This window comes from Mytilus galloprovincialis, chromosome 10 (assembly GCF_965363235.1).
Source record: "Mytilus galloprovincialis chromosome 10, xbMytGall1.hap1.1, whole genome shotgun sequence".
NCBI lineage: Eukaryota > Metazoa > Mollusca > Bivalvia > Mytilida > Mytilidae > Mytilus > Mytilus galloprovincialis.
Genome location: NC_134847.1, coordinates 29,685,849 through 29,705,296, shown reverse-complemented (window position 1 = coordinate 29,705,296; position 19,448 = coordinate 29,685,849). Strand labels below are relative to the sequence as shown.

At 30.5% G+C, this 19,448-nt stretch overlaps 2 protein-coding genes across 2 annotated transcripts in view; both read right to left on the bottom strand.

Moving 5' to 3' along the window:
- LOC143048915 (uncharacterized) overlaps positions 1-4,362 on the bottom strand; it is a 51,048-nt gene extending 46,686 nt beyond the window's left edge. Inside the window, exons 1-4 of the mRNA XM_076222778.1 lie at positions 4,166-4,362; positions 3,606-3,734; positions 2,760-2,891; positions 287-415 (exon numbers count right to left, since the gene is read on the bottom strand). Coding sequence (XP_076078893.1) covers positions 287-415; positions 2,760-2,891; positions 3,606-3,734; positions 4,166-4,313 — 538 coding nt within the window. The 5' untranslated portion in view covers positions 4,314-4,362. The remainder of the gene's footprint in view (positions 1-286; positions 416-2,759; positions 2,892-3,605; positions 3,735-4,165) is intronic.
- A 2,107-nt stretch (positions 4,363-6,469) lies between these two features.
- The window catches only part of LOC143047345 (apolipoprotein(a)-like), a 59,813-nt gene continuing 46,834 nt past the window's right edge, over positions 6,470-19,448 (bottom strand). The window contains exons 25-32 of the mRNA XM_076220378.1: positions 19,038-19,166; positions 17,560-17,688; positions 11,200-11,328; positions 10,000-10,128; positions 8,771-8,899; positions 8,251-8,379; positions 7,498-7,626; positions 6,470-6,639 (exon numbers count right to left, since the gene is read on the bottom strand). Coding sequence (XP_076076493.1) covers positions 6,479-6,639; positions 7,498-7,626; positions 8,251-8,379; positions 8,771-8,899; positions 10,000-10,128; positions 11,200-11,328; positions 17,560-17,688; positions 19,038-19,166 — 1,064 coding nt within the window. The 3' untranslated portion in view covers positions 6,470-6,478. The remainder of the gene's footprint in view (positions 6,640-7,497; positions 7,627-8,250; positions 8,380-8,770; positions 8,900-9,999; positions 10,129-11,199; positions 11,329-17,559; positions 17,689-19,037; positions 19,167-19,448) is intronic.

The following is a 19,448-nucleotide window of genomic DNA, read 5'->3' as shown; positions in this document are numbered from 1 at the left end:
CGGACTTGAAATAGACAGATTGATAGACTGATTGGTGTTTAACTCCACTTTCAACATTATTGACATGTGCCTGAAAAAATATCAGTGAAAAAACTTACAATCTTAATCATTTAAACTCTTTTCATATGCAGGTACTTATATTCATTGAATTTAAAAAAAATATACTCATGTGATCTTTAGTTTTTTTACTGTCTTGGTTAAAAAAAATATTTACACTTTCAGGTTAACAATATTTGATTTCAAAATAAACAGGCGAAATAAGTCAACATTACTAATGAAAACCTACGTGTGTTACATGTATTATCATCTCCTTTGTAGTATTGAGTTGTTTCACATTTACATAGACCAGATGCACATTTAAGAGGAGAGTAACAACTCTTTGCTGCAGTCGAACATGGTTCTTCGTATCTTCCAACTGTAGTAAAAGCAATCATAATTAAAATGTTTGATATAGCATTATTTTTTGAAAAATGTATAAGCTTACGCAATTTGATTAAAATATGTGAACCATACCCAAGTTAATAGCCTTTTTGAAACACATGCATTAAAAAAGGTCATCATTTTGATCATTAACTTGATTACTTGAACCTTGCATTGCTAAAACTGATTAAATTATCATTCAACTTTGCATAGATACATGTTCAACTGTAATAACCATGTTAATCACCTCTGATTCAAATTATTTGCACTGATATACCTGTTTCTCTAACAGTATCAAATATTGAATTCAACCATAAATCAAAATATATTATAACCATATAAAATATATATAAATAAAAAACAATCAAACCAGAACTGTAAACAAATATTTTTTAAATCCTTAAAGTTAAAAAAAAGACCAAATATGGAAGGTTAAGTGCTTGGGTTATACAATATTTACTTTGTTTGTTTATGGTAATTAGTAGAATTATGCGTTTCATAAAAAAAGTATCGCCAAAGTAATCTATAATAACACTAAAACTACTTACACATTACATATACGTGCAACTGTGAATCAAGTTGCCAAATATATGTATTTTTACATGTAATGTTTTATGGACATTTGGCTATCTTTTTTTTCTTGTTTCCGTATTCTTGGCTATTGCTATTGTGAACAAATGAACATGTTTCCTAGTCCGTTTGAAGATAAGGGATAATATAAGCATAGCTATAAAATAATTTTTAATAATGAGCAAATCAGGTTGTAAATTTTGAATTTATATTTTGATATGAAACTAGAGGCTTTCAAGAGCCTGTGTCGCTCACCTGTTACTGTATTTACTGATGTCGGCCATCTTGGTTTGAAGGCGCGGTCATTAGACACTTTTTTAAAAAAAGATACCCTAGTAATGATTGTTGCCAAGTTTGGTTAAATTTGGCCCATAGTTTTAGAAAAGAAGATTTTTGTACTAGTTACAAAAATGACGAAAAGTTGTTAAAAAGTAAAAACACAAAAATACTGAACTCCGAGGAAAATACAAAAAGGAAAATCAAAAATCAAAAGGCAAAATCAAAAGTCCAAACACATCAAACGAATGGACAACAACTGTCATATTCCTGACTTGGTACAGGCATTTTCTAATGTAGAAAATGGTGGATTGAACCTGGTTTTATAGCTAGCTAAACCTCTCACTTGTATGACAGTCGCATCAAATTCCATTACATTGTCAACGATGCATGAACAAAACAAACATACTCAAAGAGTAAAAATGTCAAAAATAGGGGTACAACAGTCAGTATTGTGTTATCCTCTTGATATCACTACATAAACAACAAATGTAACAAAGTAGCACAAAAAGGCATACATCAAATTTAACATTCTCATTTTGCTTTTCTTATACGGCTGAATTTATCTATGTAAAGTCTACCCATAAATGAAAGAAGGTTTTCATTACTGGTGTAAAATTGCGCGTTTGAAATTCGCACAGGTAGACATAAAAATAATTTTGTCGTATGACGGCATACATAAATGCAGACTCACGTAAAGTAGATATAACAAATATCAGACTTGCAGTAAAAATAATAAATAAAATAAAATGACTATCAAGGAAAATAACTCCTTAAGGGGTTCTCTGACAATTTTGGTCATGTTTAACTTATTTGTAGATATTACTTTGCTGAACATTATTGCTGTTTACAGTTTATCTCTATCTATAATAGTATTCAAGATAATAACCAAAAACTGCAAAATGTCCTTAAAATTACCAATTCAGGGGCAGCAACCAACCCAACAACAGGTTGTCTGATTCGTCTGAAATTATCAGGGTAGATAGATATTGACCTGATAAACAATATTACCCCATGTCAGATTTGCTCTAAATGCTTTGGTTTTAAAGATATTAGCCAAAATATACATTTTACCCCTGTGTTCAATTTTTAGCCATGGCGGCCATCTTTGTTCGATGGCCAGGTCATCGGTCACATTTTTTACTAGATACCACAAGGATGATTGTGACCAAGTTTGGTTAAATTTGGCCCAGTAGTTTCAGAGGAGAAGATTTTTGTAAAAGTTTACGGACGACGGACGCCAAGTGATGAGAAAAGCTCGCTTGACTTTTCAGGTCAGGTGAGCTAAAAAAAGGTAAAAGAAATTAATTTTTCCAGAGTAACAATGCATGGAGCAATTTTCAGGTTATGCAACTCGTATTTTTAAGAAAATCCTTCTTAGGTTGTACTGCTATATACTGAAGGTCTTTCACACCTTAAAATGTAAAATACCTTATTCTATACATATAATCTTTTTCATATGCTTTTTATTTGTGTTTGAGTTGAATACCTACTTGCTTTACAACTGTTATCATTTGGATCTATATACTGCGTTTCAGGATATTCACAATCACATAAACCAGAAACACAAACCATATTATTGGAACAGGGATCCACTGTTGAGCATGTCTCTCTATCTATTTCATCTATGAATAAACATATAACACGATTTTTTATCACATTGCAAAACAAACAATTATATGATGGTCTTAAGAACGTTACAACTTAACTTTGAGTCACGTTTCAAAGGAAGATGATTTATATATAATTTTATTAAAATGACGGATATCAAAGCATTATTTCAAAATTAGTTTAAACATATTTCAAAATTAACAATGTAATTCAATATACTATATGCTCTCAAGTAAGTTTTTCTTATTGCTGAAATATTTTAAACTATTTGCATTTATAATTAAGTACAGAATTTCTGGAAACGCGCTTTTGATTTGAAGCCTTTTAATTTATTTTCAAATATAAGCAACAATCATTTATGTGTAAATCTAAGCTATTGACATGATTAATGCAAGTAACATATTTTTTGGTAGAACTTCAACAAGACTGAAATATTAACAGCATTGTAGGTATGTCAAAATATTACGAAGAGACAACAATACACAAGCTTTTATTAACTAAATTTACTAGTTGATAAACTTTACCCTTTAAACAGTTGTGGTAACATTATAAATGATAAGCTGTTTTTTTTCCAGTTATTTGGTCAGGTTGTTGTTTCCTTGACACTTCCCCATTTCCATTATCTATTTTGTAATTTCAAAAGGAAAGGAGTATTCTCGCTATATTTGCATGTCTGACCATGTCTGAATTTGTTTTTTCATACTTCAACAATATCAAGTAACACCTACTGATGTTACAGGTATTATCATCTTCATTATAGTAATGATTTGTTTCACATCCACATACACCAGAAGCACAAATTAGGGGAGAGAAACAACTTGTTACATCTGTCGAACAGGGTTCTGTGTATCTCCCAACTGTAGAAATATAAAAATCAAAATTTTTAATTTTTTAACGTAAAACCAATATATTGATTGTTGGTTGCTTAACGTCCAGTGGCAAATATTTAAAACCAATATAGTCAAACTCACACAGAGTAGTATCATTATACACGAAACTAAACTATTTTATCCATTTTATTACAAATAACAAGTGAATCAATACATACACATTTACAATGATATGTTTCAACAAAGAACGTATACATTATCGATATACATATAATGAGGTTATATAGTTAAGTATCAAGCCCGAGCTACAATTTTGCGAGTGAGCGGAGTAAACAAGCACACCAAGAAAATGATTTTATTCATTTTCCATTTTGTAAAATAGAATTCCGTTTTTTTTTTTTTCAAATAGTAAATTTTTAGGACAATTAATTATTTCAAAACTTGTAATAGTCACTTACATGTGTTGCAGGTATTATGATCTGTCTTGTAGAAATGATTTGGTTCACATTCACAAAGACCAGAGGCACAACTAAGGGGAGAGTAACAACTAGTTTCTGACATCGAACAATGTTCTTTGTATCTTCCAACTGTAAGAAGATTAAACATAATGTTATTGTTTGGTTCTGCAAGTATATTTAAATACTGTACAATCCATGTTAAAAAACAATTAAAACATTTTAGCCATTGCCAAAGATAACAATCCGTTTAATTAATCACACATAAATAAATAAAAAAGCACTTTACTTTGATAACTATTCGAACCCTGCTTTGTTAAAAGAAATTTGCATTACATGTAGCATACACCTGTTCTTATACAATGTTATACAAATCCACGTCTATGTTTCAAGAAATCACACGTCCGATACAAATTATTTTTTCTAACTCACTTGCATACTATATGTATAACATATTCTTATCAATATCTTATTGAATATAATTTAATCACAAAACACTTCTATCCATATCACACGTCCGATACAAATTATTTTATCTTACTTACTTGCGTTTATATCAGTATCACATATTGATGAATTGATTTTCAATCACACCATATTCTTACCAGTATCGTATTGAATATGATTTTATCACAAAACAGTTCTATCCATATCATGCATATTGTTTTTAAATCAATTTTTCAATCATTAATATAGAAGTTACGATATAAAAATGGTTAAATGAAAGAATTTCTTTTGTAATGTATACAATGATTTAATTGTTTGATGGTGATCAGTTTTTGGATGCTCTCCAATATTGGTCAATTAATATAGAAAATTTTGACCATTGCCTAACTTACAATCACTCAATCAGTTACTCTAATAAATTTATAAAAGAAACAGCAGCTTGATATCTGTTTAAACTTTCCATCGGAAACAATCTTCTAGAATTTTGGCTTTTTCTCTTCTTTTTTTTTATCAGATTATAAAAAAAAACATAAATTTGCAAAGGTTTTCATTCTAAGCATAATCTTAATCTTAATCTTACTGTAGTTGTGCTAAACATGAGCAACAAGACGGCTGGCGCATGTGAAGCATGTTTTGATTAACCTTGCAGAGCAAATCGTAATTCTTAGTCTTTAGTTTTTTTATGTTGTGTTTTGTACACTTTTGTTTGTATGTTGACTTTCTCTTTTTTCGCCCATGCGTTGTCAGTTTATTTTCGTTATATCGAGTTAAATGTATGTCTAGTATATTTCGCCTAACCTTTATCCTAGAGTTACAAAAAGATTGGGTTTTTTTTACAGTATAAAGGGTGTCAAAAGTTCAGAAATTTAATACTCGAATACTCGGTCCGGATAAATTTTAAACGTCTTTTGAAAAGTTTAGATTTTAAGTGGGATGCATTTTTTTTTTGTTATTACCTTTCATAAACATATTTACGAAATACAAACGTACTATGAACATAGTTTGATCCTCTGTTTTTTTTTTGTTTTTTTTTTTTTTTGGGGGGGGGGGGGTTGTTACAAATACAGAGTAATTAAATTAATCTAAATGTACATCTCATACCAATCAAAAGTTTACATAGAAGTCTCGATTACTTAACAAACAAAAGTAACTTTTAAGGCTTGTGATGAGTTATTTATTATTTCATAAAAGTGTTGATCCATGTACACACACTTGTACAATGTCTCTTATCAGTTGCGTAGGGTTCACCGCACGTCACTTTGAAATGTTGCTTAGAAATATGATCTTGTCAACAATTTCAGACGAAAGACTTTTTGGCTTTTTATTTTTTATTACAAGTAGTGACCATGATAATATTCCCTCGGAAGGAGAGTACGTTGCTGGTATCACTATAACAAATTGTATCCTCAGGACAAAAGTAGTTATATTGTTAATTGATTTTATTTAGTATTATTAAGGGGACATTTCAACGGAACTAAAGTGAGTGGAAATGTGAAGAGAAATATCTCAAGATGTATAACAGGCAAAATATCGTCCAAGTACTAAAACTGTACCCGAGTACTCAGCCTTCCTAGCGAGTACCCGAGTACTCGAGTACTCGTTACCATTCATAATAAAAAGCAATATGCTGCCTGATGCTTATTATGTTCACAAAATAGTATGACGAAAATAACTGAGGGCCTTTATTCATGATATAAACGAACGGACAAAAAGAAAATAACTCCAAACCATTTCAATTTGTGGAATAGCATTTCTATATTACACAATAGTTTTTTTTATTAAACAAAATTAAAATAATTCTAAGAGGAAAGTAGATTTAAAAAAAAAAACAAGATAGCTCTCCGACATAATGATGGCGTTTGTCATAATTCATTCTTCCAATTTTGATAATAAACACCTACATGGATTGCAGGTATTGTAATCTGCGTTGTAGTAATAATTTGTTTCACATTCACATAAGCCAGAAGTGCAACTCAGGGGAGAGAAACAACTGGTTACTGTTGTTGAACAAGTTTCTTTGTATCTTCCAACTGTAAGAAAAAGCAAACATGAATTATTTATTTGATGTTGCCTAAATGGATAACCCTTCAATCAAACACTCTAAAGACTTATAAAATGAATAAAGAACGTCAGTTTATCAATCTTTATTAATTCTTGCATTGCATTGATTGATAACATTGTTGTAAAAAAATCTTTTGATTGCGGTCATCATGTAGGTAAGCTGTTAAAAACTTTAAATATACATCCCAAATTTTACACTGTATGCATTACCTGTCCCTTATTATGCGAAGACAATGATGCTGTGTACGTTATCGTTGTTTTTATCTGATTTAAAAACAACACAAGTGCAGACAAATATCTTGAAATTGAACGTATAATGGTACTTAACATACTATATGTTAAAAAGGCAGTTAAAAAGAGTGAACAAGTTACAACTCATCAATATAGAATCAATCTGCTGATCAAATAGGGAGCTAATTAGTCGGACAAAAAGAATTAAAAGGCAAAATTAAATCAAATAGGTGATTGCATTACACTCCTACCAATAATTGTAGCATAATCAGTTAACTAATCGTCTGGACGTACACAGAAATATTTGCCACTAGTCAAGCAATGATTCACTCATAAATGCATTTCTAAAACACCCTTAACATCTCAATCTATTTAGATCTGTTTGACGTTGAACAAATATTGTTTATTAATTGAAAAAATCTTAATGTGTTTTGAACTAACTGGTTATAATATTTCATTATCATTGTGGCTTATTATTAGAAATAGACGTCTGTAAATAAACATGTTTTTATTCACCAAGGCTTAATATTGAATGGGCTTCGACATTTAGATAAATATAAAGTTATGTTTCAATATAAAGAATAACAAACACTTACATGTATTGCAGGTATTAAAATCTGCATTGTAGTAATTATTTGTTTCACATTCACATAAACCCGAGGCACAAATAAGGGGAGAGTAACAACTGTTCACTGCTGTCGAACAAACTTCTTTGTATCTTCCAACTGTTAAAATAAGCAATCATAATATTATTATTTGCGTTAGTGTAGTTTCGTATTATTGTCAATTTTTTTAAATTACATTTATTTCAGAGAATTTTCAAAGTTTTCTAAATTGAAATCTTTCAATACATCACTCTTCAAAGAAAAATCTCAGTAACTTAGTAATAACTATAAACTTACATTGCTTAAATTCATGTTGAAAAAGCATTCATGACAGTCTAAATGTAGGTAAACTCTTATCAATTTGATTGTTTATCTCGAGTTTACCGGGTAATATGCATGTAATGTGTGGACAGTGATACAGTTTGCACAATTGTTTTTCTCACCAATTTCGAGAATTCAAAATTATTCTAGATTCAATATGTTCAAATATTTCCATGTTTTAAGCTTTTTCGTCTGATTCATATTTTTGGCACAACTTTTTGGAATTTTGGGTCCTCAATGCTCTTCAACTTTGTATTTGTTTGGCTTTTTAAATATTTGGATCTGAGCGTCACTGATGAGTCTTATGTAGACGAAACGCGCGTCTGGCGTATAAAATTATAATCCTGGTACTTTTGATAACTATTTGACAATATAAAAAATGCTATCCTACTTCTGATTTCCACTATAAAAATAAACACCTACATGTGTTGCAGGTATTATCATTTGTCTTGTAGAAATTATTTGTTTCACATTCACATAAACCAGATTCACAACTGAGAGGCGAGTAACAACTGGTAACAGCTGTCGAACAAGGTTCTTTGTATCTTCCAACTGTAAGAAAAAGAAATCAGGATTTTAGTGTTTGATGTTCCATCAATTTTTGGATAATTTACTATCTTTTTTGTCAGTAAGGGTAGAAAATATTCATTATTGCCAAAATTGATAATAAAAAAATCACTATTACAAAATTTATTACACCACTACGCTACTTGATCTTTTTTAGAACCTTGCATTCGTTAAATTGTATAGAAAATACATTTGATGACGGTCTTAGGTAAATTTTAGTGAATTTTAATTCAGTATCCTGCTTTTAACACACAATATGAATAATAGTACCGTTTTCCTTATTTTATGCGTATGCAGTGAAAAGAAATCGAGAAGTTTTGTAAGCAGACTGTATTTTGTCATTCTCCATTTTCTAATTTAAAAAATAAACACTTACATGTATTGCAGGTATTGAGATCTGCTTTGTAGTAATGATTTGTTTCACATTCACATAAACCCGAAGCACAAATAAGTGGAGAGTTACAACTGGTTACTGCTTCTGAGCAAGATTCTGTGTAACTACCAACTGTACGAAAAATAATAATCATAATTATCTTGTCTGATTCAATTTGCATAAATTATAACATAATGTTACATGCTGTTTGTTTTGGTCTCACATTATTGGCAATATAATAGAATTACACGCCTGTCCAACAAATGTGAGAGTCTAATTAGGTGGGTTCACATTCGAGAAAAGGGCATCGGTATTGTAATCACAACAATACGATCGTGTCCCTTTTTATCCGTAAAACAGATATTAGATAACGATAGCGTTAGTCAAATTTACGAAGAAATGAAATCAACTTTGCCACTTAGAACTCTTGTTTTAAAAGCATTCCTGTATGCAGCATCTTTCTATAAACGATAACTTGATAGGGAATATAACGCTGGAAAGAAATGAAAGTTCAGATTGGAATGCTGAATTCATCCATTGTGTCGCAAGTTTTGTAAGCAAGCAGCACTCATTCTCAATTTCAAGTGATAAAGTAAGATTTAAGGTAGACTTAACTGTATCTTATGTATCCAATACCTCAAGTTTGAATTGGATAGATGTTAAACATAGTCAACAAATTTGAAGTCTTTTAGGGAGTGAATAGCATCTATAAAGCGGTAAACTTCAAGGATACTGCTAACTTATTTTCTTTCTTCCTATGAGGTTCCTGTATGAAGTCACCCTAATATGAATAACGGAACAAGTCGCCAAGAAGAGGTGTAACATTTTGCATTTTGTTGAAAAACTTGTCCTTAAACCTAACAAATATATTGTCAATCAATACACCAAGCATCTTGATAATGTCAGTTTTAGAGAATGATTTGTTAGAATCAAAATGATTTTGTACAAAGTACGATTTATCCCTCTTTTAGATAAGGCAACTATTTCTACGTTGACCGTCCTTTTTTAAACAATGCTTGGTCAACTCTTTCAATTTGTCTTTAGGTTTGGAATGAGAAATACATGTGTTAAGAGTAAAACAGTGGAATGTTTTAATACTTTGCAAGATAAAAGTGACTTAGATTGTATTGATATAACTTACGAATAACAACACACATACTTATTTTAATTAATATAAATAATCTATCGCGATATTTCGCTAGATGATTGCTTTGCTAGTGTGTAACACTTACATGTGTTGCAAGTATTAGAGTCTGCCTTGTAGTAATGATTTGTTTCACATTCACATAAACCAGATTCACAACTAAGGGGAGAATAGCAACTGGTTACTGATGCCGAACAATGTTCCTTGTATCTCCCAACTAAAAGAAAAAGCAATCATATTATTATTTTTTGATGTTTCATTTAGTTTCGGATAATTGACAATCTTTTTGAATATTAATAAAAAGAATTTACTAAGTATTGTAAAATTGATAATCCTTAGAAAAATCACTGTAACAATTTTTTTAAGCGTTTAACAAGGGTTTGAATAAAGGTTCACTCTATTTAATGTTAATTGCATATCATGTTTTATCCAACATTATCCATACAAGTTTAACGTTTTTTGAATATGCAGTAAACCTCTTTGCTCTGCTGTTTTTTTAAAAATAAACAAAACATTAAGTGCAGCCTTAAGATCTAAAATGTAATGCCTAAAATCTAACACCCTTCAATATATTATACAGACTACAAAGAAAGATCATTAGGTTAACTAGCAAATTGTGATAAAAATATGTGTTGGTCTATTTGGATAAATAGATGAACGTATTAAATCCAGCATAGACCAAATCTTACAGTAGTAGTTTTATACATAAAACTAAATTTGCAAAATTCTCAACAGTTAAATTTTAATTATTTAAAAAGCTCGACAAGCCCCTCGCCATTAAATATTAAAATTAAACTGTCTCGAGTGGAGAAATATTTGTAATACACTTGTTGCAGTTGTGGAATCTATATATAAATCTATAAAGTTAACACATATGTTGTCGATGCTAAAATTATATAATTGCCAGATTAGTCATGTTATTTTCAACATACTAAAGTATTTTCTTTATTGTTGAAAGTTTTTTTTACTTCTTGCAATCAAAATAAACTATAGAACGTCTGAAAATGTTTCAACTATTTAATCAGCACTAGAAGATGATTAAATCTTAAGTGAAGTTATTAATACAATTAGGCCGTCTGATTTTAAAATATGACATGAATAGCAACTCAATCGGCTTTGTTTTTTTACCAACCTGAATGTTCTATAAATCGATACCCCTTGTACCGTTTGTAACAGAACTAACAAATTGATAAAGGAATTCAAATATTTCGCTTGTTTGGTTTTTTTTTTTCAAAAGTAACGAATTTTGATATAATTAATTCATTCTACTTTGATAGTAAACACCTACATGCGTTGCAAGTATTATAATCTGCTTTGTAGTAATAATTTGTTTCACATTCACATAAACCAGATTCACAACTTAGGGGAGAGTAACAACTAGTTACGGCTGCCGAACAAGGTTCTTTGTATCTTCCAACTGTAAGAAAAAATAATTTTGATTAAATATTTTGATATTTATGTTTATTCTTAAGGCGAAGTGTACGTAATTGAACGCCTCTAGCGGAATACGGGATTAAAAACGTTCGTCGTTAGTTACGCAAGTTATCTCCCTTACTCCAAGAAAGGACACACAAAAGAGAAACTACTTTCTGCGGTCTATAATGAATCCAACAAGCACTCCTAAGCTGTCTTAAACCTCATAGAAATTATCTAAATAACTCCAATTACAAATCATTTTGTACGTTGTTCTGTGTGCAGCTTGACTTATTTAAAAACACTGTTTTTTTTTTGTTTTAGACGCGTAGGAGAAGGCATTTCGTGTTTATGATATCAACAGAAAGAAAAAAACGCCTCACAACAAACTTAAACAATAAACAAATAAACATGTAACTATTTTCTTCTATTGATATCAAATTAATTATAATGAACCTGAATTGACCCAACAATTTCGTTTTAAAAAGCCGTAGTCTTGAACGGAAAACACAGTAGGCTACTCAACGTAAAGTTTTATAATAGGTTACAAATAATTAATGAAAGATGTGTGTATTTAATTGTTTAATTTAAAAGACGTTGAAATGTTCGTATTTTGTGCAATTGAAAATTTAAGGACATGATTTATATTCATATAAGAAATCAGACGATACCAAGAGAATAATTTGACTACTAGTGCAACACTTACAGGTCGGAAGAACAAATACGGAAAACAAACAAAAAATAAACAAATTAGGCCCCAAAAATTATTCAGTAACTTAAAAGTTGTCTCACTCTAACATTTATCTTAAAAGTAAGTAAAAATTATGTCATTCAACTCCCAGTTTTCAACTTTTTCTACATGTGCAGAAAGTAAACAGGTGTCTTCTATTCCGTCCGCAATTTATGGGAAAACTAAATCTAAATTAAGAACCATATTGAAATTGAAAGTACACATGTAAGATAAAATATAACATGTCATTTCTTCTTTCACAAATTCCAATTTCACAGAGATGTATAGCGAAATCTGTTTTCTTTTATTGTGTCTAGCTGTGTGCATCATTCAAAATTAGAGAATGTAATTTTGAATTATCAAGTCTCAATTCAAGATTATGAATGAATAGAATATAGAATTACGAGGGGAAGGAAGTGGGGGGTGTAGGACCTTTATCGGAACTCCGGGATCGGGTGTTTTTAAGCTCGGGATTTCGGGATTGACCCTTTTGGGATCCGGGAATTCTATTTCCGAATTTCGGGTAGTCGGGATTTAATTTTTTTTAAATTCAGAACCTCGGGATGTCGTGTTTTTAAGCCCGGGATTACGGGATCTGGATCCCTCCGCCCCCTTTCCCTCTATTATGGTTAAAGAAAAGAGGTCAGGGAAGTTTTGTAATACTTGTAGCTGCAATTTGATATTTAATGGAATGAGAGGTGAAATGTGTTCAGACTAATACATTTCGATTTTTTTTTAAATTTAACCCAAGTTTACGGCAAGGTGTGTTTAACGACCTCGATGATTATCCATGAGGATCTCGCACTCGGTCAGCTATAGGTTTTCACCTAGTTCATGATCATACAAGAATTGAGAAGCCTGTGGTTTACTAGTCTTATAATATGAGACTTTGGAGCTCATATAATTTACATTCAACGTTTTTTGTTTATCGAATATTTCAAGGCTTTTTGACTATCAATGTTGACCCCCCCCCCAAAAAAAAAATTGATTGGATAAAATGAATGGATTACCGCCCCTATTTCAAACTAAAGTCCTATAAACTGACTAGTATTCGAATTTGTTAAAAGAAAAAAATGGTATCTCTCATATTGATTCAATACCGTAATGCCGAAAAACAATCATTTGTTTCCGCGAATTCCGAACAGCTAGAAATATATTCCCGAGTTTCAATTTGAGTAGCTCGAATAATTCAAGCCCTTTCCATGTCCGATTTTCTCCCACACGAGAAATGGAGTATTCGTACATTAGCTGAATAATACGACTGAATTATTCGGGTTACAATTTGTGTAAATCCCGAATGCACATAAAAGTAAAGGTCCAGCCCTACTTTCGGGAAAGGACTGTTGTAGATTTCAGATTGATTTCCAGAAATAAAAATCATACAAAAATGTTTCACGCAAATATTCGTCTTCAGACGTGTAAAGTTATACAACGGTTACTAGCCGGTCTGGATTGTGATAAAAAGAAGCGCATGCAGTGCATAAAATATATAATGTCGTGGCTCAGCGATGTGTTGATTTATAGAGATGCTTATGCGGCACAAAGATAGATTAATTTACCCAAATGTACTAAGAATTACCACACAACTTAAATTTGCTTAAATATTGATTTGTTATCCTGTGCCAGACAGTTTTCTAGCTCGGCGATCTCCATACGCACCCGAATATAAAAGACAAATACAATACAATAGTACACAAGACGTAACATAAAGAACTAAAGACCGAGCAACACAAACTCCAACAAAACGGTATGAAACGTCGCACGTACTGGTGTCACCTAACGTTACACACTCAAAGACGTAAGCCAAAATAAAAACGTTGGAATGCATGTTGTTCAGATGGCTTTTTACAATAAATTTTAAAGGATTTTTTGATTTTTTTTCCCTAAGAAAGGATTAATTGTTTTTTCTTAGATAAAAGATGTTAAGCTTTAGTTTTATTAACAAATTAGAAATAAAAAATAACTTGAATTGAAACCATTTGTTTTATATACATTTCAATTATAAAGGCAATCGAATACTTTTTTATGGATAAACTATGCACTGCAAATGCACTCATCTTTGCACTCCAGAATGTCAAGGCGAAAGGACTACGGCATATCTAGCATGTCAGTTCTGCACAAATATATGAAAGGGAATTAGCGGGAACAATTATTATTGCTGTTTTTTTTTCTTTTCATTTGTATTATAGCGTATTCGACTATTATAGTCCGGAAAACACTTCAGTTCCGCGAGAAAATCTCTCCCAACCACTTCTCTATGAATCGGTAGAGCTTCAACATAAAACATTAATTTTAAAGTTTTCTTATTAAGCAACAAAATAAAATAGTCGTATTCCAAATCGTCTGTGAAAACCGTAATAATTACAATTAGACGGAACGTTAGAAGTATATTTGATTAAATAACGTCTAAATCGTATGTGGGGACATTGTATCGGACATTTTAGTTTCATCTGATATCTCGTATATTAGATTTAATATATGGGAATTTAATATCAGAATAGAGATAATGTTTTGTACTTTTATCCATTATATTTTTTTTTATGTAGCGAATGCCACTGTATTAAATCAACATCATGAAAAAACAGAAAACGTATCCCTACGTTTAATTTGGTTTGAAGGGGACAAAATGTCGGACATTGCTATTCAACTCGAATAATAAGAATTTATTTTAAAAATTCCTGATTATTGCATGAGGCGAAAGTGTGATCTTTGTACAAAATACTAGTATAAGAATTATTTTCTTTCGACTTGGGGATTGCTCTGGAATTCCCTTTTTTGTGACAATTTAACAAAAATTACGGCAACCTTCTTGCATGGGACACATAATTTGTATCATCTTGATACCTTTTTTTTTATATTTCCGTCTTTTCGAGAGAAAAAAATCGACATTACGTCATCGCCCAATTATGAATTGCTTGTTCTAGACAAACTTTTATATCGTTTGGTAATAAAATTTATATGTTTTTTACGGTATTCAGAATTTCACAAAACTAAAAGTGTAACGCGGGACAAGGAAATCATATTGCAAAATAAAGGTTTTGTTGAGTTTTAATTAATGAAAATGGTCTGTTACATATACAAAATTGCAATAATCTGAAAGAAGAGTTTAAAAGCTTTTAAATGATATACAACACTTTATAATATCAATTTTTATGTTTAAAAATTTATAAGATGAATGTGTCTTGTCCGTGATTTTACCAAAGTAACACCAGTAGCGTGCGACGTTTCTATATATTTCATACAAGTATAGAACTATATGAAGCGTCGTAACTGTTGCGACGACGTCAATAACGTTGTCGTTGTTTTTTGTTTTTTTACACTCAAGATTCAACTTTAACAGGTTATAGCTTGAAAAGTAGCACGGTTGCTAAGGACTTTCTTTGCACCAATCGATTCCTCAGACATTTTAGAATCGTCTCATAATTTTAAAAAAAAATCGATTGTCTAATATAATAGAAAATCTTGGAAATGTAACAATTCCTGCCGAATTTCACGATTTTCCCTATATATCCTTTGTCATTTTGGTGTATGATGCTGTTAACTTCAACAGCTCGTATCTCAAAAACGAAAACGGTTACCCCCTTTTTTTATTTTATTTTCTGATTTATTTTTACAAGCAGAATCTACATGTAAAATTTAAAAAAAATCCATTGTGTAGTTTAATTACGTACACTTCGCCTTAAAAGAATCTTTGTCAATAACATGAGAACATTTTCACTGGCTCAAAATTGAAAAGCATTGAATAAATCACTTCAACGGAATTAACCAACATACCCTAAATTACTTGATATTGGTGAAACTATTCATAAATTTAAATTTGTATCAAAAAAAAGAATGAGTCCATAATACAGGGATCCCCAATCGCTCTTTTTTTTTATGTTCAGCAGACCATGGAATTGGGATCAACACTCTAAAATAAGAAAGAATATATCATAAGAAACATGCTTACTAAGTTTCAAGTTGATAGTGCTTCAACTTCATCAAAAACTTCCTTTACCAAAAACTTTAACCTGAAGCGGGACAAAAGGACAGACGAACGGACAAACATATGAATGAACGGACGGAAGAACAGACGGACAAACAGATGCACATACCAGAAAACATAATGCCTATAAATGGGGTATAAAATGGGGCATAATAAAAACATGTTAAGATAGTTTTAACGATGAAATTTCTATTAATGAAATTTTATGGTGTATCCCATTTAACCAATCAATATGCATAATATTTTCCTGTGCTATGTTTATGCTGTGATACAGTATGCACTTTTGTTTTCGGAATATATAAATGAAAACAATAAGTACAGACTAAAAATCTGAAATTATACGCATTGTAATACTAAGCTTTCTATTTCTCATATGAACAATAGGTACTTTGTGTCTTACCGTTTTATAAAAGCGAAACATGTTATAACTCAAATTCACAAAATCCTCCTGTTGAAAGTCAGAAGTCAAACGGGATAGTGTGAACCAAAATGGACGAAATATTAATAGATAAATGTTATATAGCCCCCTCTGCTATACTTGTTTTGTAAAAACACTTAATTAAACTAATTAAAGATTTTCATTTCATGCCTTTGTGAATCACATATAATACGATTTGCAATATCTGTTTTTAAAACGAAGATGGAATGATAATGACGTTTTTCAACCGTTATGTCAAAACACACTAAGTGTTATCAATTTATAAATTTATATTTTTCCGATGTTCACAAGATTTGCCAGTAGCAGTAATGATATGTTTCAATAAGATGAACAACTAAAATGTTTCAATAAGATGAACAACTAAAATGTTTCAATAAGATGAACAACTAAAAACTCATTAGTATTTCAAGATAGTGTGACGAAAATACACGTTAGCCATATAGACGAACAGATGGACACAATAAATGCAGTATAGCCACAATCGTAGTGTAGTATTATTATACCTTTAACTAAATTTTCTTAAACAATTCAATAAAAAGCCATATTACTCCAGAACATGTAAATTTACAAATGTTTTTTTTTCTATTTTGGAAAAGGAGCAACATGTTGTTTTACATCTAGATCAAATCAATACAGCATTACCAATCTGTTTAAATCAGTTTCGTGATATAAAAAGTGTATTAAACTGCCTGATAAAAGTTAAAAAACTAAACCATAGATACTAGTAGTCTGAAAATAGTATAATGTATGTCGCTTTCTGAAGTAAGGCAATCAAATATACAATGCTTCAAGATGGTTGAATTTCGAGTTAAATTTAGTATGCGAGTTAAAATAAAATTTTAAATATCAACATGACCAAAATATTAAATGCTTTTAGGCCAACAATCTGAAATATTATATATGATTAAGACCACATGTGTAATATTTTAATATATACCTGAATAATTTATATAACTTTGTTTTTTAACAGCATTAACATAATTTCTTAAGGAATTGACTATTTTCGACAGATTAATTTGTTTGCCTTAATAAGGAATACTATCTATACTCCATTCGTTTAACTTCAATAATAAATACATACACGTGTTACATGTATTATCATCCGAGTTGTAGAAATAATTTGGTTCACATTCACATAAACCAGATTTACAACTAAGAGGAGTGAAGCAACTGCTAACTGCTGTCGAACACGATTCTTTGTATCTTCCAACTGTAAGAAAAAGCAATCATAGTCTAATTTTGTGGTATTTCATTAAGTTTTGGATAACTGGGTCACATATATAAAACATATTGACTTTTGGCAACATTGATAAAAAAATACTTTTACAGAATGAACAAATCTTTCCTCAGTTACTTGATATCTATTTGAATCTTGCATGGGTAATATTTTGTAAAAAAGCAATTTCTGATGGTTTTAAGTAAGCTGTAAGTTATAACATGGTTAGTGAGTTGTAATTGCGTATTATGTTTAAATATTGAAAATGAATGATAGTTTCCCGAGCTAGGAGTATACAGTGATACAGGGTGTACTTTTTTGCGGTGAAGATTAAAAAAACATTTTTGAAGACAAAAGACCTGATGTTGCACGCATTGTCATACTAATCTTAAAGCATAGGAAAACATAAACAGTTAGAAAAGGGGGACACTTGTTACAATTCATCACTACATAGTATGACTAACAATTTGGAAGGTCAATAGTGGTACTGTTAAGTGTGGAGAAATAAGTTGTTTGCCATAATAAACGAAACAGGTGACTGAAATTCAGCTTTCTCGCCTATAGTTAAATGTAAATTTCTTAAAAGTTGAAAACAAAACGTTATAAGTTTCACGCCTCCTTCCAAAGCTCTTTATTGGGTTTACTTTCATCAGGAACGCCAAAAACCAAGGATATACATAAACATAGACATTTGAGGAGCTAAATAACCAACAGTTCGTTATGAAACACTTGAACATAACGCCAAAGTGAATCAAAACAAGCAGGAATGCTGATGAAACTTTTAATCATAATCTGTAAAAGCAATACTAAAGTATAAGTTATTTATCAAATTATGTTTTTTTTTCGGTGTTAACATGATCAAAATTTGTTAGGTATCAGTAACATGAGTAATGATATGTTTCAATAATTCAATTTTGGATGTATTACGTCTTCAGAGTGGCTTAAAGTGTTTTGACTATCAGCACATAGACATAATTATGTCAAATGACCGTGTCATCATACATTTTTGTTCAAATTGTTGTTAAAAAAATGAAATTTAAAATCACATAAATAATATATTGTTGTCTATACGAAATAACATTTGAAAAAACTTAATTAGTGTGCACCATATTTTTAATGTTATTTCTTCATATACGGAAATAAAATATTGAAAGTTATATTCAATTTACTATATAGACTAAATGAGAAGCTCATTATGTTCACAAAAAATAGGAATAAAATAAGTGTTTGCCTGTATAAACGAACCAACGAACCAGGCAAACGCAGTTTAGTCCAAATCCAAGCGTAGCAGTAAGGTACATTACAATATATATTTAACTGATGCAATAATAATAAATACCTACAAGCATTGCAGGTATTATGATCTGCCTTGTAGTAATGATTTGTCTGACATTCACATAAACCAGATTCACAACTAAGAGGAGAGTAACAACTCGTTACGGCTGTTGAACAAGGTTCTTTGTATCTACTAACTGTAATAAAAAAGCAACCATGATTTGAATGGTTGATGTTTCATCTGCTTTCGGATATTTTACAATCTTTATTATTAAGATAAGAACATTTTCATCATTGCAAAATATTGAAAGTCTCTAAATAAATATCTGTTACAAAATGAAAGAAAGAAGAATTTTTTAAAAATCATAGAAACAGAATGTTTGCGTTAGACATCTCAAAATAGCGTATACATGTTAAAACTCGTCATCACATAACCAATATAAAGCTTGTAAATTTACAAATATCTAATTCTTCAAAGG